At 49.0% G+C, this 26655-nt stretch overlaps 1 protein-coding gene across 2 annotated transcripts in view; it reads right to left on the reverse strand.

The window, feature by feature from the left end:
- The window catches only part of NUP98 (nucleoporin 98 and 96 precursor), a 944939-nt gene that overhangs the window by 316734 nt on the left and 601550 nt on the right, over positions 1-26655 (reverse strand). For both annotated transcript variants that reach the window (XM_086933760.1, XM_086933759.1), the window contains exon 24: positions 13949-14172. In XM_086933760.1, the coding sequence (XP_086789886.1) occupies positions 13949-14172 (224 nt within the window). The remainder of the gene's footprint in view (positions 1-13948; positions 14173-26655) is intronic.

The raw sequence follows: 26655 nt of genomic DNA on the forward strand, positions 1-26655 counted from the left end.
TGTGCAACTTATTGTATTTTAATTAAGTATCTTGTTATGTGCTTGTGCCTCTGACCTCAAAGAGTTCAGAGGGATTGTTTAGAAATAAATACATATATATTTTATATACATCCTGTTTGGTGTCCTTTCATTTGGTATTAAAGGGGTTACATATGGTAAAACAGCTGGCTTCACATGCCCTCTCGAGTTTAACCTAAGACTGCTTTGTCCATGCTACCACTAGGATAGCTGGTCTATAAGGTTGACTTAACCATCACCATAAGGGTTGTTTGGACTGGTGCAAGGTGCTCACTAGAATAGTGAACATCATATACCAGGCCAACTTCTTACTGTGGCGTCCAAGGACTGCGCCGGGAGTGGCACCGTAGGGGTCGCCGTCGGCGGAGTTGTGAGGTCGACTGGCGTCAACAGGGATCCAGGCCTGGATCCTGGGGGTCCTGCGGCGCCGGGACCGAAGTTGCCAACGACGCCGAAGCCGCCTGCACGCTAGGACCCCCAGTCCGACCAGCGGGGCCCGAAGGCGCACCGGCAGGCCTCTAAGGCGGAAAGAGTCCTCATGGCCACGAAAAAAATCTCGAATTTTGCCCGGAGTCGCATTAAGCCCAGGGACTGGAGGGTGTGTGACTGGACGCAAATCCTGCAGCTCTGGCAGAGCCGCGAGGGTGGTGCCACTCGAACCCTCAGCCTAGTCGGGGAGGGGATGTCGCCTCTTCGACTTCTTTTTCCCAAGCCTCAACTTACCTGAGTGCGAGGACTTAGAGCCCGACGAGCGGTGATGGCTGCGGCTCCGCGACCGGTCCCTCGACTTCCTCCTCGACTGGGACCTCGAGCGGCGCGGAGCGGACTGCCGGAGCTCGAGAAGCTTACGGGAACGCTCCCGTCTAGCTTTCGAAGTCCAGGCCTGGCAGTCTGGGCACGACTTATCGTCGTGGTCTGCCCCTAAACAGTGGAGACACCGGCGGTGGGGCTCAGAAACCGACATCAGTCGGTGACCGGCGTCACACGGCTTGAAACTGGGCATCCCTACCGGCACCAGGAGTCGAAGTAGACTCGAAAAGATAGTCAAAAATACCAAAAAAGTTAGTCAAAAAGTGACTAAGGGTACTAGCTCTTCCCGGATTTGCGCCTGCTGGCGCGGAAAAAAGAAGTGAGGGCGGCGTCTAAGTACTCCGACAACGTCATTCCGGCGATCACAACGCTGAACGTGGAGCCGCAGAAGACGCCTACCGACGCGCAGGGGTACAGCTGATGAAAACCTTCCGGATCCAGTCTGACGGATGGGGATATTCTAAGGTAAGGAATCTAACGCTAACATGTTTCATTCAGATCTGCTGGAATAAGAAGGATCGGTGGAAAAGCATAGAGAAATGTCCTTGACCAATCGATCAAAAGAGCATTCCCCTTTGACCCTGGCTGGTAAAATATGGAGGCATAATTTTAGCAATTTTTGTTTTCTGCACCCGCAAACAAGTCTATTTTGGGGTAGCCTCATTCTTGAAAAAAGGTGTTCGAGGACTTTGTTGTTTAGAACCCAGTCATGGTTGTCTTGAATAATACAGCTGAGGCAATCTGCTTCTGTATTTTGACCACATGGAAGGTTTACTGCTGTAATGGTTAGGTTCCTCGCTATGAGCCATTACCAGATATACTGTGATTCGAGGGACAGAGATCTGAAATGTTTTCAACAATTGCGGACAGGGTTTTTAGGTTGAGGGAAATACTGGGCGCACTGCTCACAGGTAATGCGCAGGAGATATAGTGTTAGACAGTATGTGCATGCAGGTGAGCGGCAAATCCCTATAACCTCTCAAAAGTGTGTGTGGAGACACACCGTATACAATATAAACAAAACCTGCTGCACACTAAATACAAAGTACATGCATAAGAGATGTCTCAATGGACATAAAAGTTCAAATTTTCATGGACGAAGAAGGGGACCACCAGAGTTCCGGCTCCTCTTTTATTGTTCATACATAGCCAGCCGACACGTGTTTCGTCGCAAGAAAAAAACACTATTTCCGCGACTCCTCAGGGCTGTGGGTAATGAATGTAGAACCACAGGTCGCAGTGCCGGTGATAATTCCGACCCGGCTCTGCTCGAGACCGGGTTGAGTCTTTGTCAGACTGTATTTCGTAGTTCCGAAGTAATGCTCTCCAGCGAGTATGTGGAGATGCTTCGTTCAGTAGTGTTGCTTAATTAAGAAGTATTCTAGATGAATTGCTCGGGATTGTGTCCTTGTCCACGTTATGAAGCGCGGGCAGTGTTGAGACTTCTGAAGAGTATATCCCTGTAGCGCTGGGAGAAAACGCCGACAGTGCTAGTGTTCCAGTTTTCGGTTCCGGGTACGGAACCGAAAACTGGAACACTCGCACTGTCGGCGTTTTCTCCCCGCATATCCCTTGAGTCTGTAAACGACCAATGTGAACACCCCATCCTTGGAGGGACGCCTCTGTAACAAGAGTTTGCATTGGGAGATTTTGATGGAAGGAGAATCCCACTTTTCGATTTTTCAACTTAGTCCAACATGGGAGAGACTCGAGTGCAGACCGAGAGTTAGTTTCTGTTCCGAGGTGTTTGAGGACTGTTTCAACTGATCCTCCAGACACTGCTCCTGTGGTCTTGTGTGCAGTCTGGCATGGGAAGCTATGAATATTCAAGATGTAATTTATCCCTGTAGGGCTGATCTCGGTCGGGATATGTAGGATGAGTTTGTAACAGACACATTTTAGGCAGAAAGGACAGTCTCTCCTCTGAAGGATACACTTTTGTGGCTATGGAATCTAGGATAGCACCCAGACAGTATCTTTTGGACATTATGTACTATTGATTTATGTTGACTTGATGAAATAGTCATGAGAATGTGTCCAGACAGATCTAGAAATGCTTTAGAGTTGTTTTGGAGGATTGACTCTTTATTAACCAATCGTCTAGATAGGGATAAACACATCTTTTGCTTTCTTAGATGTACTGCTATGCCAGCCATGCATTTCGAAAAAGTCCTGGGTGCAGAATTCAGCCCATATAGAAGAACTGTGAATTGAAAATGTTTGGAGCCTACTAGGAATTGTAGACATTTTCAGTGTTTCTGTACGATCAGTATGTAGACATAGGCATCTCGTAGGTCTATAACACACATCGAGTCTCCTTGTTGTGGCTGGGGGCATACTTGGTATAATGCAAGCCTCCTGAACTTTCATATTTTATACATTTGTTTAGAATTCAAGACTAGCACAGGTCTGAATTCTTGTGTGGGTCTCTTCTTCCTAACCAGAAAGTACTGGGAGTAAACTCCCAATCTTTTTTGATAGTGTGGAACCTCCTCCAATGCATTTTACAACATCAGTCTGTTGACCTCTTTCTGAAACCAATCTATCTAACAGTCCAATGGTTTGGTAAGTGGTATTGAAGGAAGAGGGGATCTGAAACGTAGAGAGTATCCACTCTGCTCAATATTCAAGAACCATGTATTATTTCGCGCCACTCTTGGACATAATTGCCTATACTTCCTCCTACTACTGTAGATGACCAAGAATGACATTCATTCCTTTGCTGGAGGTTTTCCTGTGGAATATAATTTGTAGTTGGAGAACACTTTCTCTAGAAGATTTCCTGTGGTGGCACAGATGCCTTGGTTGCTGCTTCTGTTTGTACAACCAATGAGGGGTTTGAAACCTCGGAATGAAATAACACCAGTCATAAGGCCTGTATAGTCTTCTGAACCCTTTTTTCTTCTCCAGGCCTACTGCTTTTAAAGTTTCTATTTCAGACTTAATTTGTGACATTTGATCATCCACATGCGAGCTGAATAATGTTAAGCCTGAGAATGGCAAATTAGCAATCATCTGTTGTGCTTCAGGTTTTAGGCCGGTCGGACTCAACTAAGTTGCATCTTGTGCAGATGTCATGGCTGTACCCGTGCACTACCAAGTCGGACAAATCTATTGTGGCTACAATTATTTGATTTTAGACTAGCATTCTTTCATTAAGGATCTTTTGGAAGTCTGGTCTATCTTCATTGGGGAGTTTGTCAGTCTATTTTTGTAAAGAGTCCCACAGGGAACAATCATATTTTCCCAAAGGAGCTGTTGTACTTGCTACATTCATAATTGATGCAGAATTTCTGCCCATTTTTCTTTCAAAGGAGTCCATCCTAGTTGGTGCTACAAGTTCCAGGGGGGCTATCCCTTCATGTCTTCCCCCAACTAATCCTGTGAAACATACCCAGAAACCAGTCGCCTAAATCTGCTCCATGAACGGCGACAACACAGCACCGTGTAGACTTCTGTATGGGACGGAGGAAAGGTGTCGGTTGACAGCACAGATGCAAGGAGCCGAGGCAATGCGGACCCTTTGAAACACACAGACATATCATGCACTGACTTGGGCCCGAAGTCCTCCGCCGCAGTAGAAACAGGCACTGGTGGGCCGACTGACGTCACATCGGAGTCAACCAATGTCACTAGTAGAAGCCCCAAAGGTCTGTGTATCCGAGACTAACTGCCAACGAGCCCGAAACCCCCGGCGGTGACTCCGTTACCGCCCCTACAACCTCCTTGGGGCCATCAGGCACTACAGAGGGAGACAAGGGCCCAAAGACAAGATGGCGAGCCATGTAGTACTCCAGCATCTGGTTCCAGGTAGCCCCGGATCCAGAAAAAGTTGGGAGGTGCAGGAGTGACGCCGGAGCAGGAGTAGAAGGGACTTCACGATCCACATCGTGATTCGAAGGAGCCAGAGAGGGCTGGGACTTTCATCTCTTGTGACGCCTCTTACTGCGTAGCCAGAGACTGGGACTTCTGCCGTTTACCACAGTGTAAAGAGCAGAGCTCACAGGAATGACTCCTAGACCAGGAGGATGACAGAGGCCGCAAGGTATTTTTAAATTCTCACTCCCACCCCACTCACACCTTTAAAACTTTACCCAAACATGCAGGTCGTAGCACGCCTCGTTCCGCAGCAAAATGGGAAGAACCCAAGGATGAAGCATGCTAGTACCTCCTCTAAGGTGGCCTAATCTGAAGTGGGCACAACACAACTTTTAAGAGTTGGCCTTGTTTGTGATGGAAAACTTAGGAACTCTGGGAGAGGATTATGCCCACTTCTTACAGGAAGAGGTCATATAGAGGGTGTAGTGACCCCAGAGTAGGAAGCCCATTGGCTACTACCCTGCACTCCCCTAACGCCCCTACATACAGGATTATGGGGAGCCCCTGGCACCGGAAAAGCAGATTATGCCGACCTGAAAAAAGGCGGCGGACAACAAGATTTGCAAAGAACAAGAACAGGAAACTCAGCAACTGACATTGTGCCAACCTTGCCGGCCTGCCTGCTGACAGACAAATGCACCAAACGACAACTTGTCCTGCAGTGGCGTTGTCTTCAAAGAATGGGAGACCCGGTAGCACGTCACCCAGGAAGCAAGAACTCCCATGGAGCAGTGGGCTGTTCCCCTGCCCCTTGCAAGTACCAAAGACATTGCTGTGAGGCTCCAAGACAGTGAGAACCCAACAGGAGAAAGCACCAGTGCACCCGAGCCACCTAGTCCAAGCTGAAGTAGGCCAAATGTGTCAACATGGTCCCCAGATCCTCCAGACTTGAAGCCTACCATGAGTTTCCTCACTGTGGACCTCGACGCCACCTGCTGCCTATGGTGCCTAAACCTATATAAAGATACAGGTCATTTTTATAAATTGGCATGTGGATCTCCTTATTGAGTCGTGTGCATAATTTTTGACTATTGTGTATATTTGTAGATGTGCTACAATCCTCTCTGTAAGCCTACGGCTGCTTGACCACACTACCCTCTAAAAGAGCACCATGGGATTGCTAAAGTATGTCTCTTGTACCCTCATAAGGGAAACCCTGGATTTTTTGCACGATACATCTAATTTTTGTGAGAAAGTGCCATCTTTCTTGCATAGGTATGCCTTCACTTTTTGCTGAATTGCTGATGTACTTTGACTGAGTGTGCCCTGGGCTCCGGTCAACCAGGTGCCCAGGGTATGTGTTCCTTCCCTAAAACTGTGTTGAAACCAAAAACCCAATTGGCATCTCTGGCCACCTGTCAGCCCCTAGTAAATGGCACCATAGGTACCCAGGGCATGGTGACCAGAGAAGACCCCTAAGGGCTGCAGCACTTATTGTGCCACCCTTAGGGGCCCTGTACCCCGACACCCACATACTGCCTTTGCAGGCTGAGTGTCTTGGTGCAGAACTAAACAAAGATTCAACATGGCACATATCCCTCTGTGCCATGCCCACAAGCTCACTGCCCTGGCATCCATCAGTCACCCCTATATCTGGGTGCCATATGCCAGTGGTGTGGGCACAGGTGCATGAGCCCTGTGCCCCTACAGTACCCAGGGCCATTCCTGGGCACTGTAAGTGCAGTGATGCCATTAAGAGTATATGGTGCAGAAGATTGTCATTACAAACTCCACAGCACCATGATGGTTTCACTGAAGACAAAGAAGTTTGGTATCAAACTTCTCAGCACATTAAACCTGTGCTGATGCCAGTGTGGAATTTAATGTAAAATGCACGACAGAGGGCATCTTAGAGATGCCCCCTGAAACCTAACCAACTCCCCGTGTCCTGACTGCGTGGCTACAGAGGCTGCCACCACCAGACATGTTTCTGGACCCCTGGGTCGAGAGCCTGCCGCTCTCGGGGGCCTGAAACCATGCACATCCTGGGACGAGGTGCCAAGCCTCCTCCCCCAGGATTGGCAGGGGAAGCTTCAAAGGCATACCGCCTGTGTGAGCTTCTCCAGGCCACTTGCTATACTCAGCAACTGGCCACCACCGGTAATGACCCCCACTCTGGCGGGAAACCCTAAGTGAGGAAAGGGGGTGTACCAGCCTATGCCAACTCCACCCCACAGGTGGGAGAGCAAAGGTGAAGCACAACTCCGGGCTCTGGCCATATTGAAGATGGGGAGCCCTGCCCAATCAGAGCTAGGCTCCTGCCCCCCTCCCACAGGAGAGGAGCAGGTTAAGGGGTGTACTCATCCCAGGACTGGGACCCATTGGTCCCTGCCCTTGCCCTACATGTAACGCCCCTAAATCTAGTATTTAGGGGCACCCTGAACCTTCCTTACTCAGATCCCGATTGCAACAAGAAGAACAAGAAGAGCTGCTGTGCAGCTGCTAACAAGAGGACGGCACCCACTGACTTGGCCCCAGAACCCTACAGGCCTGTTGATTCTTGAATCTTCTTCTGCGAAACTCCGGCATCTCCTGCGGACAGCAACCTCTAAAACCCCGAAGCACCTGCCTGCCTTGAACCTTCCAAAAGACTGGGACTCCCACAAGCAGTGGTTCTGCTCAAACAGCAATACCCCTGATGCCAGCCAGGAACCGAAAATCCAGCCCACTCTGCACCTGCCGAGCCCGGCCCATGCGATCCAAGACAACGAGGACGTACCCCTGGCGACTGTGACCAGGAGCCAGTTCTCAAAGACACTCCCCAATGAACCAGACAACGCCTGCAGCCTCAGAACCAGGGACCCCTCCAACCGCGACCAGCTGAGGGTAAGATTTCACGACACCAAAAGACACCCCTGCACCCAGCGGCTCCCTGTGCTTTGCTTTGGGGTACCTACCTCTTCCCCAAGATCCCAACTTACCTCTCGAAGTGGTGGTCACACTTGAAGAAGCTCCGTCCCCCAGTCTGCAGTTTTTGTTCACTTTTTAACTTTACCATTGGATAACATTGAGCGCCCGACGGCTCAAAAACATCCTGCACCCAGTCGCCAGAGTGCCGCTAGAAGTGCAATCTCTACACTACTTCCCTTCCCCACTTGCCCGGAGTAAGTGACCAGGAGCTCAGCTCCCCCAGCCGCTTGGCCTGCTTGCTTGCAGCCACCAACCGAAGGCCCCCTACCCTCCATTGGATTGCATTGGGCCTACTCTCTCTGCACCCGGCTGCCCCTGTGTCGCTGAGGGTGTAAATACTGTACCTTTCCGACCCTGGGAGACCTCTGAGTCTATGCCTAGAACCTTAACTTCACCAGTCGAGTACTTACCTAAAAGCCGATAACTCACTTTCCTTCCATAGGATAACATAGAAGAATTTTCGAGTGAAACCAGTCAAAGTGTGAAGTTTTGAAACTTTAAAATATTCATCTAAATTCAGCCGAATAACAAATTCCGAATTACTCACCTGTGATCAGGAGAGAAGCCAGTACTGTACCTTTTAGCCCAGTACTGAACCGTAAAAGTAATTATAACTGTGCTTACTTGTAACCTGAATTTCCTCCCATAGGATAACATTGCTGGGTTTTCACTGAAAAGTTTCTAAGTGTCAACTTTTACTAAACTGTTTTCAGCTTAGGTCCCAGGACTGAATCTAGGATCCAGTCCGGGAGTTACAAAAGTAATCTATAAAGTAATCACCTGCATTTATATGGAAAACCCCATTGAGCTTTATGTTAAATTGTGTTTGAAATGGTGTTGTCTATTGCAACCACTGTAGCTGTTGTACATGAAGTCTATTGCCTTTCTGCAAAGTAAATACCTAAAGTCACTCATATTGTGAGAAGTATATTTTGATACCTTGCTGGTTCTAAAATAAAACTATATATTTTGATACAAAACAATTGGCCTAGAGTTCAGTTCTTGAGTGTGTGAGACCATTTGCTGACTGAGTGTGTACAACAAATGCTTTACACTGTCCTCTGATACTGCCTTACTGCTCGACCAAGCTACCACTTTAGAGAGTAAGGTTATATCTAACTTTAACCTCTGCCATACCTCTGGAGACTGGGGACTCTATACACACTGTACCCTACTCTGGTCCAGTATATATAGAGCCACTTTCTTACAATTTTGATATATCAAAGAGCCAGCATCCTACAGGGGCAAACTTTCTAGGAGGTGTGGGCGGAGGCGGAGGACAAATGATAGTTGCTGGGCCTGCCTCAGTACACCGTAGGAAACTGGTTAGGCTGTTGGATGGGCTAGTGAAAAGGAATTCCTTTGGAAAACCTAGGAAATTCCTATATTGCATGTGCAATTCACACAGGCTGGGGACACCAGGCCAAAAATCTGGGCAGACGATCTTTCATACCACGGATGAATCAGCTTTTTCCGCGAACAGGCAAGAGACATCAAAAGGCATGTTTATCAGGCTGGATTGAATGTTAACTGAAAACCCTGTGGAACACAGTGAGTCATGATTAAAAGCAACCGAGAACCAAAGGCCTGCTCCAAGGATCCTGTCTGGATGCTCCTGGACCATCCTGACCAACTTCAACAAAATTGTCTTTCAGTTGGTCAGGCATACTGGGCACCAAAATGGCTACAATTTCTCAGAGCACATAGCTGTTTCTTGCACGAAGTGAACAGACCCTGGCGGCAGAGTACTTGTGAAGAACACCTTTATACCCATGGTCTCATCTTCTGGAGTCCTCTGTCCAGAAGGGCCGTGTGAAATGTTTTTGGGTTCTGCTTTGAGCATGACTAGGCTTACACTACTTATCTCTCTGGAGAAGGATGGGTAAAGATCAAGTCAAGATCTCTAGGTGTGGTCTATAATGGCAGCAGATAAGTCTGCTCACGGCCAGATAAGGTATATCAGCCAAGATATTAAGAGTTATCCTCAACTGTGTTAAGTGGCATCTCTAGCACCTAAGCGTGTCTTGCTAAAAACTGCCATAAAAGAACGTGCTCCAGGGGGAGCTTGCCATGAATGTCATCTGTGGCACGTTATAAAGTGCACTGTCATCCAGCAGTGCCCAACAGTTAACAATATCAGTCGATGGAGGGAGCAAGTTTGACGAATCACTGCCATCTTCATCATGAGGGTCATTTGAATTTGATCAGAATCTGAACCCAAATAAAATCCCTCAGTTTGGTGAAAAAGCCCCTAAGGTCAGACTCCATTTTAAATAGGCCCAACTCCACTTCAGGTATGGGGAGTAGCCATTTTTACCCCAATTTACTCAGAATAATTGTCACATCTGCCCGTGATACAGATGTCTAACCTAATCATTCTAAGAACCATTTAAGGGTCAAGTCATTCAGACAATGACAGTTATCACACCTGATGCAACATCATCAGTCTGAGACAAGTGTCTAGTTATCACAACCTCAAGCTCAACTAAGAGCAAACACAGACAATGTCAAAACAGTGTGGTCTGAACCGATGTCTATTTATTTAATACGATCATCCGGATAGGTCTAGAACATACACCTTGATGCAAATCGGTCTAATTCCAATCCTTGATGAGAGTTCGTGTTAAGAGGGTTGTCACTTGACCACTTGTCAGGAGAGGTCCTTTTGCCAGATTAGTGGCACAAAATACTCCTGGAGATGGTCTTGACTGCTGCCAGCACACCAAGATGATAAATTGCACTTGATGCAATTAACAAGCAGAGGCCAGGAGAAAGGATGCAGCCGTGTGTTTTAATTTTGGAGAAATCACTTCCTCCATGCCTCTGTGATAACCACAGCTTTTGTCGTCAACAAGATATGCAGAGCATAGCTTCTCCCCGTGAAAGTCTGTACTGCAAGTTCTACTTTCCATGCTCTCCTAGAATAGCGCATAGAAGTATGTGTTTAGGGTGTTATTTTTTAAATGGTGTTTAGTGTCAGAAATGCTAATTTTATTATTGTTCACAACATGCCTATTTGCTATTTTTATGATATTCTGTGTGGTTGTTTTAGTTGTGGGGAGAAACAGGTTTACTGTGTCACAATAAATACTTTTAGTTAAGTGTCTTTTCTTCCTAAAACCATCTGTGTGTGTGCGTGAGAGATATTGTAAAGAGCAAAATAGGTTTGTTTTTGGTACCATGGTGCCTCAGATCCTGGTTTAGTGAATGTTAGTAACCCAAAGGCACTTGAACAATGTGGGACTCAAATAACCGTTTTTTCACATTCAGTGCTGGTGCACTGAACCAAGTCAAACGTATTGTATCTGATGACACTATTATTGACAGACGCCTTATGGAAATGTATAACAGATTCCGTGAACGAGGTTACCCCGACACTGTCTTACAAATAGCACAATCACGTGTGGCCACCATCTCCAGATCCAATAGCCTGGCCAAAACATTGAAAAGCCCAGAACAACGCATGGTACTAGTCTCAAAATTCTCCACGGCAAGCCCAGCTTACAAAAGGATTATATGGAAACATTGGCCCATTCTACAAAATGAAACTGATTTTCAGGGAATCTTTGACAAGCCTCCGATATTCGCTCATACTCGGAGTAGAAACATTAAAGAGATTCTTGCTAGGCCCACCGATGAACCCAAACCCCACCGTGGTACTCAACCTTGCCTGAACTGTAATCATTGCCATAACGTCATCAAAGGTAACACTATACAGCATCCGATGAGAGGACACAACATCAAACTTCAAGTCGATGCAACCTGTGACTCCTCCAACTTAATTTATGCCCTAAAATGTCCATGTGGCAAACTTTACGTTGGTAAGACTGAACGGAAAATAAAAACTCGCCTAAACGAGCATAAATCCAACATTAGATTGAGATTGGAAAAATCCAACATTGCCATGCACTTTATTGATGCACGCCACACCATCGCTCAACTTAAATTCATAGTCTTAGAAATTGTTTCTAGGAAAGAAGGTATTGACAATACTAAACTGCTATTAAGGAGAGAAATGGAATGGATTTATCTATTGCAGACTCTTAAGCCCCATGGGCTCAATGATCGCACTGAATTTAGCGGTTTCCTTTGATATACTGCTCAGATGTATTTATGACATTGTATAATTGTCTGTTTCACCATCCTCCGATTTCCATTTTTACATTTTTTGCACATTTTTTTACTTGTCTCACACTCTGTCACTGCTCCCTCACGTAGTAATCCTCCTCTCTGTAATGGCCGCTGTATTTTCCCCACTAACCACTCCCATCCGCATGAATCAACCTTTGACGTTAGTCCGTCATCACTTGTTTTCCTACATACGCGGTAGCCTTTCACTCGAGCACTGTTGACAACGAGCTGGATACCTGTGGATAGCGGAGCCTCGCGCTACCAGCCACCATGAAGTAAGCCTTGGTTTTCCCCGTAATTACAATGCCCAATAGCGCCTGCTTAAAAGCGCTCGCATGTACGTTTTATAATGCTCGGTTTCAGTTGCACACGCGGTAAAATTCCTTGCACCTACCCCAATACCTCACTCTAGCCCCGTGCACGTTTATTTATGTTCATGAACTACCCAGCCCACACACCATTAGCACGAGTAAATGTCCCCACGACTCCCCCAGTCCACTCACTCCCTGACACCCGTTTTTGCTCTTCCTCTGCAGCTCTCCGTGATCAGGGCTCTTAAGCCCGAAATGCATTGGAGTTAAATGTTCTTATGATAACTTCAAACGAACACGTTGTCTTCTGATATGCTGTTAATATCAAACCAATGCAACATGAAAACAATGAATTGAAGAAAATAAATATCATTGTTAAATGAACTTTGAACCACTTCTTGTGATCCATACCGGTGTGCCTCTTTGGGGATGTATCAGCGGTCTTCCGCATACACTACTTCACCAAGTTCACCCAAGACACCTGTAGGTGGGTAAGCAAACCTTTTAGAGCTACGCCACAGCCATAATTTACGCTACCGTGGCATTAATATTACCTTGGCCGAGGCCCAGGTTAGGTGCCTTTCTTGTATCTGGCCTCTTCGGTTAGCTGTTGCACCTCACTTCTGGAAAGCATAAGTACAGCCTTCGTTTACAAGGAAGAGCTTTGATCAGAGCCAGAAATCAGTGATGGAGTTGGAATTGGAGTCAGACGCCAGAGTACGGAGCAGACAAGCTCTTGCTGGGGCAACCGTCAGAGTAATGTGGGAAAAGGGTGGCTTTAGTAGGCACCAGAAGAACACTTTGAGACACTGTCCTGGATTTAACTGGTGATAAGGGTAAACACTGCTGGTGGTTTACCAATCTGGGGAATTAAACTGTTCCATGACGCCCGCAGGCACATCAGAAGCTGTGGAATGAAACAGAGCAGTGTCGGAAAATCCGTATAAGCATCAGAACTAGAAAATGTGCTGCAGAGAAGCCGGAACGGAGTCTCTACTGGGCCAAGGCCGGAGCTGGCAGTGGCTTTCACCGGATTGATAATCACCAACTCCTGCTCAAAGAACTCAAATCGAGGCGGAGAATAGGGGAGACCGACACCTTGAGCAGGAGCAATCCTTGGGAGAAGAATTATCCTGCAGTCTGGTAAATTTACTTCTCTCCAACTTAAGTTTTCAAGGAAGAAGACCGACTGACATGGAGCATGGTTGCAGGCACAGCCTATCGCTCATCGTACACGCCATAAAAGATTTTGCCTCTAGTTCATTTATTACCTGGTCACACTACTTGGAGTCATGATCCAGCACAAGAACCACAGACCGACTTTGTGGGGAACTGAAATGAACATCTATGACAGGATAGGTAAGGCTTAGAACTTGATTTTTCTGAGAGAGACAACCATAAGCAGTGCAAAACTAAGACCGTTTGTGAAGATATTTACAAGGAGCACCTGAAGATCCGCAAAGGGTGCAGAAAAAAAGAAACTAAAGTCAGGTCAGTTGGGTAGCTCGAAATGGCTATAGTGACCTAACATCCACACCACAATGGATGACTAGTTGGAGCCAGTACAATTTTTCAGCACAGGAGAGCTATTACAAAGTTTTCAAATCCAATCTGGTGCTATATTCTGCACGTAGAATTATCCATCAGAAATATCCACTGCAGTGTTTTATAAAGAGTGATATGATTTCCACTGGCTTCATCAAGGTATTAATGTGAAAAAAGTCACTTTGAAGCTTTTTTTAAAGACTTGCTACTGACATAGCCACAAGCTAGCTGAAAAAAGCAAGCATGCACATCTATTCATTCATTGCAAAGCTATCATACAATATAATGGACTGTACTTTTCAAACGTAAACCTGATCACTTTAACCGTAGATTAGGTTACTTACTTTCAACTTCATTTGATGTATATTGGTCTCTCACCCACTCAGCATAATCGTGAATTGCAGCTACTCCCAGATTGGGAGCTATGAGTGGACATGGTGGAGTGGTGTCAAATGTACTGTGCCTCAGCACAATTTCCAAAGGCATCTGATAACACTGAAGTTCGTCTGCTTTCCTTTCCATCAGGCTTAATTTCTCCACATGCACTTTAAATGATGATTCAGAAAGTCTGCAAAAATAAAAAAGCATAAAAATTCCTACAGTGTGGTCAGACTAACAAACATGCACAGTCACAGTGATATACAATGCCAACGTACATTCTCTCAGTTCTTGCAGGTTGGGTTGACCATGATAAAATGATTTGCCAGTAATGCTATTACTTTATCATGGATGAATTTATATGATAACTAAACATGGATTGGTTTGAATCAAAATCTAAAAGTTAAATGCTGATAAAATATTCATAACCTTACAGGTTTTTTTTTTGGCACCACATCAAGTATTAGAAACATTCTCATTTTACTTTTTCCATAAAGAACACTTAACACCTTGACTGCTGCAGCAATTCCTGCTGGGTGCTGAACTTTTCAGATTTCCATGCTTCATGACGAGCTCAGCTCGTTATAAGCACACAACCAGTGTACTGCATGACGAGCTGAGCTCGTCATGAGCATGGAAGAGGTTAAATTAAAATTGTTTTGATGCTGCTTCTCAAGTCAGTTCCAGTAAATCTGAATGGAAAAATGGTTCAAAATAGCTGCAGAAGAGCAATGTTGATGGTCCCTTTATCCTTCTTTGCTAAGGCCAACTGAGCCCATTTCTGTATAGGAAACTCAAAATGAACAGTAACATTTAATCTTCTATTTTAATCTCACTATGCAGAAAACCTCTAATGAGGGGATGACACATGCTCATCAATCTGGAAGGACATCCTGACTAAGGAATTCTTATTCCTACAGTTATGTAGCATGTCATTCGCCAGCAATGTAAAAATTACAGTTGTAACTACTGGGAGGGTGTAATACTCCTTGATATGCCATGCCACATGTAGTATTAGAAGCATCTGTATAGCACTTACGACAATATAGGGCACTGTAGCACTTCACAGAGGTAGCACTTCACAGAGGTAGCACTTCACAGAGGTAGCACTTCACAGAGGTAGCACGCCACTTCATGTGGGTATACGGTTGGAAGATTGTTGTTTTTGCTCTGAGCCTGTGTAGAAATCATTTCCATGTTGTGCGTGATGACCACCAAGTCGGAGTCATTGAATATAGGATGCAGATATTGGTAGCGTGGTGGATGAGTAAGTGTGAGACAGTCATGCATTTTTTTTGTAGTTTGTAGTTTGACGACAGTTCACAGTAGCTATGCAGGTTCCTTTGAATTGGTATTTTTTTCTTTTATCTTCTCAGTTGGTTACTACAATGGCTGAGGCAATAGGTCATCCACCCAGATCTTATGATTCCAAGAGAGGTAACCGTTGTAGAGAATGGGGAAATTGAAGCTCTACCTAGATCCAGTCCTTCCTTCATATGAGGGCCATTATTAGACCCCAATTAAGGAGATATTTCAAGATGCACTGTGTTATTATCCTTTTTAGTCATTACAGTAAGTGACTACCTGGGACCTGCAGGGTGGACTATACTAGAATCCTCTGATGACAGTTTGTGGTAGACCTCTTAGGTCTTTAATAGACCGTCTGGCTAATACTGAGTAGCTAGTTAAGAAGGCTGGTATCATTTCTATCTGTGCCCTCAAGCAGACATTACAGCTTGCCAGTAGTCACATACATCATTACTTGCCATGAGTGAGACCAGTGCATAACTTGGTAAAGATGTGCTGTTCTGAGATATATCTGTCTCTCTCCATCGATACATACATACATATACACATGGGCACATATACACACACGCACATATATACACACACATACACAGGGAAGGAATTGAGAGGGCGCAGTGTCCTACATTGTCATAATAAGTGCTACACTGATGCTTTTAACACTGTGAGGCATGGCCAATCTAAGATTATTACATCCACCCCCACCAACCCCTGCTAATTGCTACTATAATTTTCTACTTCGCGATTTAAATTTTGTGTGTATTGGAAAGTGACGTACACCTGTTCACACTTGTGAGTATTACAGGCATACATTACAATGCCATCCAAAGGTGTTGGTAATTCAGAGGTTTGATCCGATATCAACATGGCTGCCCGATTAAGGTTATATATTTGAATTCAAGACTTATATTGTGTCAAGTTTCTCCCATGCACCCTCTTTTCATCTACTTCAAGAGTAATCTCCAATTACCTATCACCCACAGGTTACCTTGATATTTCAATGTTATCTTTTCTAAGGGTCATGCATCTGGGAATTATCCCTTGCTGGCGAGTGAAATGTTACATAACTAATCAGAATTACCTGGCCAGGGTATCCTCCCCAGATTGATGAGCAGGCCGTCCCATTGGAGGTTTTCTGAACAGTGAGATTAAAATTGAACGATAAATATTACCTTCATGGGCACCAAAAAATAGCAGGAATAGTAACCACGGCCTACTTCTGCTGCTGGCGGGCAAGGAAAGATAGTCCACCTCAGCCAAGCCTGACGCAAGTGAGTGGCATGGGTGGGGGGTTGTTACGAAGGGCAGGGAGAAGCTCCTTCAGACAATTTGGAGAACCGAGCAGTCAGATGTTATCACCTCCAGTAGTACAGGACATCAGCCACCATCCTCACTACCATAGAAAATGAGGCTCCCACCTCCATAGCCACAGCAAGGCCTCCTAAAATTCGGTAAATTGTGCAGGGGTCGCGATGGCTTTCAGGAAACTAAAGTAGGTGCGGAGACAGCCCAGCGGCACTCAACAGGGGAGCATGCCTCGAGTGCTGATGCCGTCTCATACGACTTTGACGGAATGGGGTTAAGTCTAAGAACGCTTCGAACTCTTGCTCATTTTTTGTGGGGGACTTACAGGAATCAAACAACTTAGACTGTGATGAAGATTGATGGCTCCGCAACCGATCACAGGGTCTTCCTCTTAACCAAGATTGAAACAGTTGTGGCGCTGCATGTCAAGCAACAAGGAACTTGAGGGATGAGTCCCTCAAGGCCTTGGGGTGCAAAATAGCCAGAGGTCTTGGCATTGTGGTTGTAGTTGCCCTCAAAACAAGGACAGATGAGGTGTGGGTCAGTCACCTACATTCGTTGGTGAAGGGTGCTGCCACACCAGGAGACAAGTGTCAGAACAAAGTAGAAAAATTACAGTAAGAAGTGACTGAGGCTAGTTCCCTCCAGAACTGCGCTGGCTGGTGCGAAAAGGAACGGACGTCAGCGCGCTGGGGTGCCACGTATGTAGGCATCGCACATGTCATTTCCAGCACAGACGACACCATGCAGAACTGAATGATGCCACATACCGGCATGTAAGGGTACAGATAATGACAATTTTCCAGATCCAGTTGGATGCCAGGAGATTATTCAAAGGTAAGAGTTCTGCGGATAGAAGTCTGTCAGATAGTGCTGCAGAACCAAGTGGTCAAAATGACCATCCTGAGGACCTGGGAATCAATGCAGTACGGTCTGATGAAAGGATGAGCAGATGCGCACGTGGCTGCCCGGCATTTGTCCAAAACATTAACACCCTGATTTAGGGCCGGACAGCAACATTCACTCTGGTAGAATAAAGATCAGGAGGATCCTTCTTTGACCAGGCATACCAGAGTTTAATACAAAGATCAAGTTCTCATTATACAGTCCCTTTTTTTGACGACTTGCTTTTTTCTCACTGGTGAAGACAATGAACAGTTGAGTATGACAGTAGTTCTTAGTTCTATCTGAACAAAAACCAAGAGCATGTCAAAGGGGTCTAACCAGTGTAGCCTCTACTCCTCTTTAGATAGGTGTGGTGGAGAGAAGAATGAAGGGAGTGTGACACAGTCTAAGCACTACACTGGTGCTAACAGCATGGCCTATACCATTGGTGGTGTCCAGACCAGCACAGTACATGTATGTATGTATAGGCATTTATATAGCGCACTACTTACCCGTAGGGTCCCAAGGCGCTTCGACCGCTGCGAAACCCTTCCTGGCTTCCCTGAGAGATGGTCCCTTAATGGGTATCTCCAGGGTGAGACCAGGCATCCCCGACGGTCTGGTGGGGCCGTTGGTGAAGATGAGGCAAGCTAATGCCCAGAGTTGCCGAGTGTGATCGCTGATCAGAGTGGGCACCGAGGCGAGAGAATTATCGAGTCCGCTGACCCTGGTCCAGAAACCTGCCGCGCCGGGAATCGAACCCTGGTCCCGGGCCGTCCTCTGCTCTCGGGTCTGCCGCCTCTAACCAGTGAGCCACACTACTTCACATATATTGATGCATCCTGTCCATGCAGAATTGTTTAATCAAGTGGAGCCCTGAGGATCAAGGACAGCAATAAGATCTCACGAGCCCTGTCCCACACAACGTAGGTGTACTACACAGAGGGCATACTGAACTGAAGCAGCGTAGGGTCAGGCTAGCCAATGAAAAAACTATGTCAGGTGAATCAATAAGATTTTATTCTCCCTCAAGGCGGTTTTAGGGGAAGGCATTTGAAGTAATGCACAAGTTACTTACCTGCGGTAACGATACATCTGTAAGAAACAGTAGTTAGTATTAGATTCCTTACCTAAGAATATCCCCAGGCGTCAAGACTGGATCCGGAAACTTTTGAGTAGCAGTACCCTTGCGCGTCGGTAGGCGTCGTCTGTGGCTCTGCGTCCATCGTCAACGCCGGGATGACGTCGCCGGAGTACTTAGACGCCGCACTCGCGCGCGGACGTCAGTTCTTATACATAGCTTTTCTGTGCAAGAAACGCAGAGCCATGATAAAAACCAACACTGCTGCCATGAAACTAGGGCCCTTAAAGGGGACGACGTAACCATAGATATCGGTTCGCAGAACGGAGAGGATGGGTGGGGCGGTAAGGAATCTAATACTAACTACTGTTTTACAGATATATTGTTACCGAAGGTAAGTAACTTGTGCATCTGAAAGAAACAGGTTAGTATTAGATTCCTTACCTTAGAATAGATACCCCAGGAATACCAACCCTCGGTGGTGGGTCACACCAGAAAGTCCTGGAGACGGAACAGCCGAAAAAGCCATCTCTCCGGACTTGGCTGTCCAGGCAGTAGTGTCTTGCAAACGTGTGCAGCGAGGCCCACGTAGCTGCCTGACAGATGTCCAGCAAGGGGACTCCCCGACCCAGGGCAGTAGTAGCCGCCGTGGCCCGAGTGGAATGGGCCCTCAGGCCAAAAGGAGGCTCCTTTTAAGCCAAAGAGTAGCATACCGTGATGCACAAGACGACCCACCGAGATATGTCCGCTTGTGCACCGCCCGACCTTTCTTAGCGCCCACGTAACCAACAAAGAGTTGGTCATCCACCCGGAACTGGCGTGTGCGATCCAAATAGAATGAGAGTACACGTTTTGGGTCCAGACGGTGGAGCCTCTCTTCCTCTTTCGAGGGAATCGGAGGCGGAAAAAAGGTGGACAAGGTGATGGACTGCCCGATGTGGAAGGCTGTTTAGTCTGGACCTCCACCGGACATTGTGGCAGCACGTCCGCGACCGTGTCCCACAGAGAGTGGGTGTAACGGCCCAAGAGGCACGCGGTGTTGACTGACCGCATCCCTTAACTCAGGGATGAGAATACCTTTTTCCCGTATTGCTCGTACCTCTTGGAGCCGTCGGGGATGCGGTCGGAGAGTTAGAGGCCTGGATGACCAGGCTCTCGGGGGTGGGTGGACAGGAAGCAAGGGTCGCCCGGAGCCGGGCGGTGGCGTATGGCCACGTTCCTATCTACAGGCTGACCTGTAGCGGGCTTGGACCAAGTGCCCAGAAGAACGTCAGACAGGCCTCATTAAACAGCAGCAGAGGCTCGGCCGAGCTTGCCTGCGGTTTAAAGACCTCAGTGAGGAGGTTAGTCCTCACGGCCGAGACAGGGAGCTCCAGGCCCAAGGCCTTGGCCGCCCGCGTCAACACCACACTGTAAGCAGCCACCTCCTCCGTAGCCACGCTAGGAGAAGAGACAAAGCCAGTGTCCGGCGAGGTGTCCAGACCACTGGCACCCCCTAGCTCACCTGCCCAGTCCTGATAACACTGGCACTTCTGTGCCAGAGTGTCCTCAGACCCCTCCCAATCCGCCTCGCCACCCATCACCTGAGACTCAGGATCAAAGGATGGGGCCGGGTCATAGAAGTAGAAATCTCCCATCAGCGTCGAGAATGGCGCCGAGCGTCCCGGCCCCGGACCCGAATCGAGGGAGGGATCGGGGACGGCGCCGCTCGTAGGCGGCGCCAGGGGCAAATCCGTAGCTGTGAAAACAGTTGAGGCACCGTCACCACCTTAGGGCCCAAAGGCACTCCAGGGGAAGGTGAAGTACCAAAGATGGTGTGGAGAGCACGATGATAATCTCTAATTTGGATCAGAGTCGACCCAGCTCCAGGAAATGAAGGGTGGCGTGGGGGAGACTATTGCACAGGGTCCTCAGGCTGAGGGCATGAAGAGCAGTGTAAAACCAGGTCGTGAAGAGACAATACTGCGACTTTGACCGGTTGCGACAAGACTTCCTACTGGGAGGCGACAGGGAGTGACGCCCAGGGGAACTGTGAAGACTCCGTAGAACAGGAAGGAGACAGATCAATGAGACTTGGAGGGTTGTGACAAGGGCGCTGACAGGAGCAGTAGGCGTCGCTCCCGCAGAACCTTCAGAAGTTGACAAGTGCGCACTCCTCTGAGTCGTGGTGCTTGTCCAAGCACCACATATAGACAGAATGAAGATCTGTGGGAGACCACTGTCGAGCACAAGACCCACAATGATTAAAACCAGAAGGCGGGCGTGGCTTGGTGCCGATGGCAGAGGTCGCCTGAGAGCCGAGCTCTGAGATCGAACCCGCATTAATCCTGTTCAATCCCCCCCAGACTCCCCTTGAAAGTCGGGGGAAGGGGTGCTGCTGCATCGGAGCTGCGGAGCTCTGCCTTGGTGCCCCTCTATGTCCGGGAACAATGATCGGCATATCCCCCGGGGTGGCTTGGGCAAAGCGAATAATATGGCGGCCGAGGGGAGGCCCTGGGACGCCGAGCGGTTGTGACCACGAACGACCCTGCGGGTCCCCCGGGGCTCTGATAGCACTACCGGAGCCCAGGGACACCAGCTGTGGGGCGGCTCGTGTTTGGCCGAGCCAAGCGCAGAGAACGTGAGCGGTGGACGACTGACCCGGTGAGGAGAGCCGCATCGCTTTGCGGCGGGCCGATGCCCTGAGGCCTACGAGGTTGAACCCGCCCTCTCAACAACTACCGAACGCGGAGCCACTGTCTACTGGACCCCTCAGGGCGGATTGCACCACCGCCAGACGACGGAGGAAGGGGCCGGTGCATATCTGGCATTACTAACTGTGTGGGGGGTAGGGGCCGTGGACCGCCCTCCCTCCACGCCCACCTGGCCAAACGTGTGGCACATCCCGAGATTCCCTGGGAGGCATCGGGGCCTGACCCCCGCTGCAGCCGCGGCTGAGGCCAATAACGCGGAGAGACGGAGCTGTGGGGGGGCTGCTCGACGCCCCGTGAGATCCCCGGGGCCTCAGATTGCCAGCCTGAATTACCCGCAGAAACGAACCAGCTGAGCTTCGTGGCGCTGGAGGTGTCTGCGGTTGCATGGCCTGGGGCCCACGCATGGACAATAGCTAGTGGAGGCTGCAATAACATCCGGGGAGCGGGGACGTCATTGTCGGGTGGAGATACCGCTGGTTCCCCCTGGACCCACAATAATGGAGCCCCCGCTCGGCGCCCTACTGACAGCAGTTCGCATCCACGAAGGCGGACTAGAGTACCCTGTGAAGAGACGCTGTGAGGGGCGGTGAGCCGCAACAGTGAAGCACCGTACTGGAGGCGCTGATGGAGGTGAGACGAGGATTCCAGACGGGAGCCCGGGACAGGTGGTGACTGCAGGCTGCCTTAGAGGCCATCGGTGGTAATGAACAGCTGGACGGGGAGAAGGTCGCCGTCTGTTCTGGTAGGGTCACCCGCCATAAGAGCGCAGTGCAAGCCTGCACAGCGATAACAACGGAGCGAGTGAATGTCTATGACTGCACTGGAAGTGGCTTTTGCTGATGAATGCCGCTCACGAGTGTCCTTCCTAATGAAATGGTGTTGAGCCCTGATAATCAGGGCTCCTCCTGACCAACTGAGAGGCGTGTATACGGGACATGGTTATGAAGGGCGGCCCTGCTGGCGATTGCGCCCTGAGATGGCAGTTTCATGAGTTGGAGCTGAGGAAACTGGGTTATGTGCTTTGCAGTAAGAGTGGCCTGTGACGCTCGCTGTGCTGTTGCCCGTCTCACAGTTGACACCGCAGAGGGCGCTGGAATCCTGCTAGCATAACACCCAAGTTGTTCGGTAGGTGTTGGACTGGAGCTTTGTCATGAACTGGGCGACCCCACTTTGAATGGCTGCAGCTGATAGCCGCGGCACTGTGGCCAGAACGGCTTTCGCCTGAGGTGGCTTCCCTGTGTTTTTGCTGGCGGCCTCTGTGCTCGCCGTGCCTGGGTTGTAGCTCAAACAGTGGCAGTGGTGAAGACTTCAGAACGCTGCTCTACGCAGATCCTATTGCTTCTGCGCTATATCTCCCTTCCCCCCAGCTATGAAGTGGGTGGTACACCCCCACCATGGGTAAGCCTAAAGGGACCAAGAGTGGGGCCCAACCAGCGTCGGACACTGAGACACCGGACAAGGGGGAGCCGTCTGACTCGGGCCAGCCACAAGACGCACAACTCCAACTTCAGCTAGACATGATTTGGACTGCGATAGCAGATTCCCGAGATGCCCTCCAGCAGGATATAGCGCAGGTGGCCAGGGGCCTAGGACTGCTGCCAGCTGATCATGGGAAGCTATCCGATAGGGTCAAGCTGATAACGGACACAGTTCAGACCCTCGAGCCGGCACATAAGGACCTTACAATCGCTATGACTAATGCGCTGGAGAGGAGAGAGGAGGAGGAGGCCGATGGGCATAACCGCCAAAACAACATTCGGATAGTGGCCTGCCGGAAAAAGTGGAGGGGCGAGACATGGTACGCTATCTCGAAAACTGGCTCCAAGCGATGGTGGTGCCGGAGGGTCTCCACCTTCTACACACTGGAGCGGGCACATAGAGTTCAGTCTAGACCACCGCAGCAGGGCCGCCCCCGCGCCCGGTGGTAGCCCGGCTATTGCACTATCGGGACCGAGATCTACTACTCCAAACAGCACGAGCGAACGGCCCCTACCAGGTAGAGAACAGCAAGGTTAACATTTTTCCTGACTACACTTACGAAACGCAACGCCGACGTACCTCCTTCCTGGCAGTTAAGAGGGAACTTAGAGATGAGGGCCTGCATTATTCCCTACTCTTCCTGGCTAGACCGAGTAATTGTGGACGATACAACTTGGTTCTTTGATACTCCTGATGATGCCTGTGCTTGGCTAGAACTCTACAAATCTGAAAAGGACGTCATCGGACAACGACCAAGATTAGGCTTGGAAGGATTACCTCAGCGCAAGTCGCAACAGATCCGTAACAGACAAAGGGGACTGAAGAGACCGTCACAGTCGGAGACAACTGCTGAGCGACTGGGATTTTAGAAGTGGTGTCCACCCTATCGGGCACACTGACCTCCCAATTGCAGGGAGATGTGGAGTCGGAAAAAGGCGATGACCAATCAGATAATGAGCGTTCAGAAACGGACAGTGTAACTTTACCCGTGGTGACACCGGCGACGGCGGAGGAAATGCTGGATGAAGGGTAGCGGCACCCGGTGAGCTGTACGAGTTCGACTCAAAGACTGGGGTGAACTGTTTGCTGTGGGCGGGAGTTGCTGAATATGGCTGGGAGGTGGGTGATCATTAAGATGTCGTTTACTTAGGGCTCGATCGATTTGAGAGGAGCTTGGGGACTGGGCGGCTACCCGTTGGCGGCCAACCCTCCTTAACAGCCCTTAAGGCATACCCACAGTGACTACTGTTGGGTTAGTCCAATGTTGCTATGTGGGAGAGTTTGGATGGGAGCTAGATGGAGGTTACTAGGTCCTGTTCTGGGGGGGGGTGTGGAGTTGGGGTTCTTTTGGGGTGTTACGGGGAGGGCTCGTCATCGATGCAGAGGTATTACCAAACCTAGGGCTCCTGAGGGGCGGATGGGGTGGAATGCACAGCGCACTGTGGGACACTGGGTGATTCAGCTAATTTAAGATGTATGACCTGAAATGTGAGGGGGCTTCACACCATGACGAGACGCCACAACATCCACGCTTACCTGATACGCAGGGGAGTACAGGTTGCATTCCTCCAAGAGACGCACTTGACAAAGGCTGAAGGACTGGCATTGCAGCGTAGGTGGAGGGGTCAGATATACAACACCACATATTCGGCATTTGCCAGGGGCGCCTTAATCTGGATTAGAGCTGGGATCCCGTTCCAATTAACTAAGCAGATCATTGACCCAGAGGGCAGGTTTGTAGCAATAGCAGGAAGGTTACGGGGTAAGGATATTGCCTTCTGTAGCGTATATGCGCCCAACGTTGACCAGTTGTCCTTTTTAGCGACCTTGTCCGGATCCTTGGCGCACTTTCTCGTGGGGCCGCTAATAATGGGTGGCGACTTTAACTCTATATTAGACATATCTCTCGATAGGTCACACCCGCCTTTGGCGGACTCTGACGCACCGTACGGCCAAGGGTAGATTAGAATGGCAAACGAGGTGGGGCCTCAGACACCTGGCGTGCACAACATCCTCATGACCGAGATTACTCCTGCTTTTCGGGAATGCACGAGCTTCATGTAAGGCTAGACGCGATGCTATGCTCCCCAACGCTCATGCCGGCGATAGTACGAACTGAAAACTTGTCGAGAACAGTGTCGGACCGTAACCCTTTATTACTCACTTTGCAGTGGTTACCTACCATCTCCAGGGTCCCTACTTGGCGGCTGCGTCCCGAAACGCTGGAAGAACCCCTTGTTCATGATGCGCTGGGAGAGCACACAATACTTTGGCGACAATGATGGCACGACTGAGGCGAGGGCGACTGAGTGGGACGCTTTCAAGGTCGTCATCAGGGGCTTTTTTATAAGGACACATGTAGGGGTGCGGAAAGTACTCCTGGATGACTTGGAACGGGCTGATAAGAGGCTTCGCGAAGCAGAACTATTAAGGCTTGGTCACCCTGAGCTGCAAGGCCAGGTTAGTGAGGCAAAAGAGGCGGTTGCGGCAGAGACGGAGCGCTTGCGCGGCTTCGATTATAAGGCGTACATAGCGAGAACCCATGCAGAGGGGGACAAAGCAGGAACCCTGTTGGCCTGGCTTGCCAACCCCACCAAAAGAGAGTCTCCCATAGTGACCATGCGCACAACGGACGGAGCAGAGGTATACACCCAGGCTGAGATATCGCAGTGCTTTGCAAGCTACTATGAAACTATGTACAAGAGCACATTAGTGACCGGCGCTCCAGACACAGATGCCTTCCGGGAATGGCTTTGCTTTCCAACATTGGATCATGAGCAGGCGAAAGAGCTTGGCGAGGAGATAGAGATAGGGTTAATACGGAGCGCCATAAAACATATGGCGCGCAACAAGACCCCAGGCCTAGACGGTGTCCCCATAGAATTCTCTGGGAAATACACTGACCTAGTGCCCAGGCAACTCGAAGTCTACAAAGAAGCGAAACAGCTGGGGCGACTACCACGCTCCATGCGCGAAGCACTGGTAATACCCTTATTGAAACCAGGGAGTGAGGCCGGAGACACTGCATCATATAGGCCGCTGTTGATGCTCACTACTGATTATAAAATACTAAGCAGCATTCTAGCGTCTCGTCTGTTACATCATATGACGACGCTAGTCCACAAGGACCAAGCTGGTTTCATACTAACGTGCAACACGACTACGAACATACGCCTTTTGGTGCGATAACTGGAGGGAGCTCATCCCGAGGTTTCGCAACCTATGATACTATCAGTAGACATAGAGAAAGCATTCAATAGCCTGGAATGGGAATATCTCTATAAAGTGCTGAAACGCTTCGGTGTGGGGGACGAGTACCTGCGGTGGACGACGGTGCTATATAACTCTGCAGTGGCCAGAGTGAAAACGGCTAGATTGATATCGCCTCAATACTCGGTGGAAAGGGGTACGAGGCAGGGTTGCTCGCTGCCCCCCTTGTTGTTCGTGCTGGCGATGGAACCCCTTGAGATGACCATTCGAATGGGAAACCACTATGGGGGATTACACAGTGGGGTAGGGCGATAATACGTGTCGCTGTACGCAGATGACCTCCTGCTTTTTCTCGAAGATGCTGGCAAGGCATTGCGGAGGGCCGCAGACCTACTTACGAGATTTGGGGTACTATCCGGCCTGAAGGTGAACTGGCCCAAGACGTGCCTGTTCCCAGTGTGTCGGGGGGGAAACCCATCCCCTCACGACTCGAGAGATGCGGTGGGAACCCAGCTGCTTTAAATACTTGGGAGTATACATTTACCACACGCCAGCCGATCTGTTTGAGGGTAATATCGGACGCGGACTACGGGCACTGAAAGGTAGAATGGCCTTTTGGGCTACACTCCCGTTGTCGGTGGCGGGCCGAAGAGCGCTGTTGAAGATGGTGGCGCTTCCACGGCTCATATATTATTTTAGGACATTACCAGTATGG

This window comes from Lissotriton vulgaris, chromosome 8, assembly GCF_964263255.1.
Source record: "Lissotriton vulgaris chromosome 8, aLisVul1.2, whole genome shotgun sequence".
NCBI classification, from domain to species: domain Eukaryota; kingdom Metazoa; phylum Chordata; class Amphibia; order Caudata; family Salamandridae; genus Lissotriton; species Lissotriton vulgaris.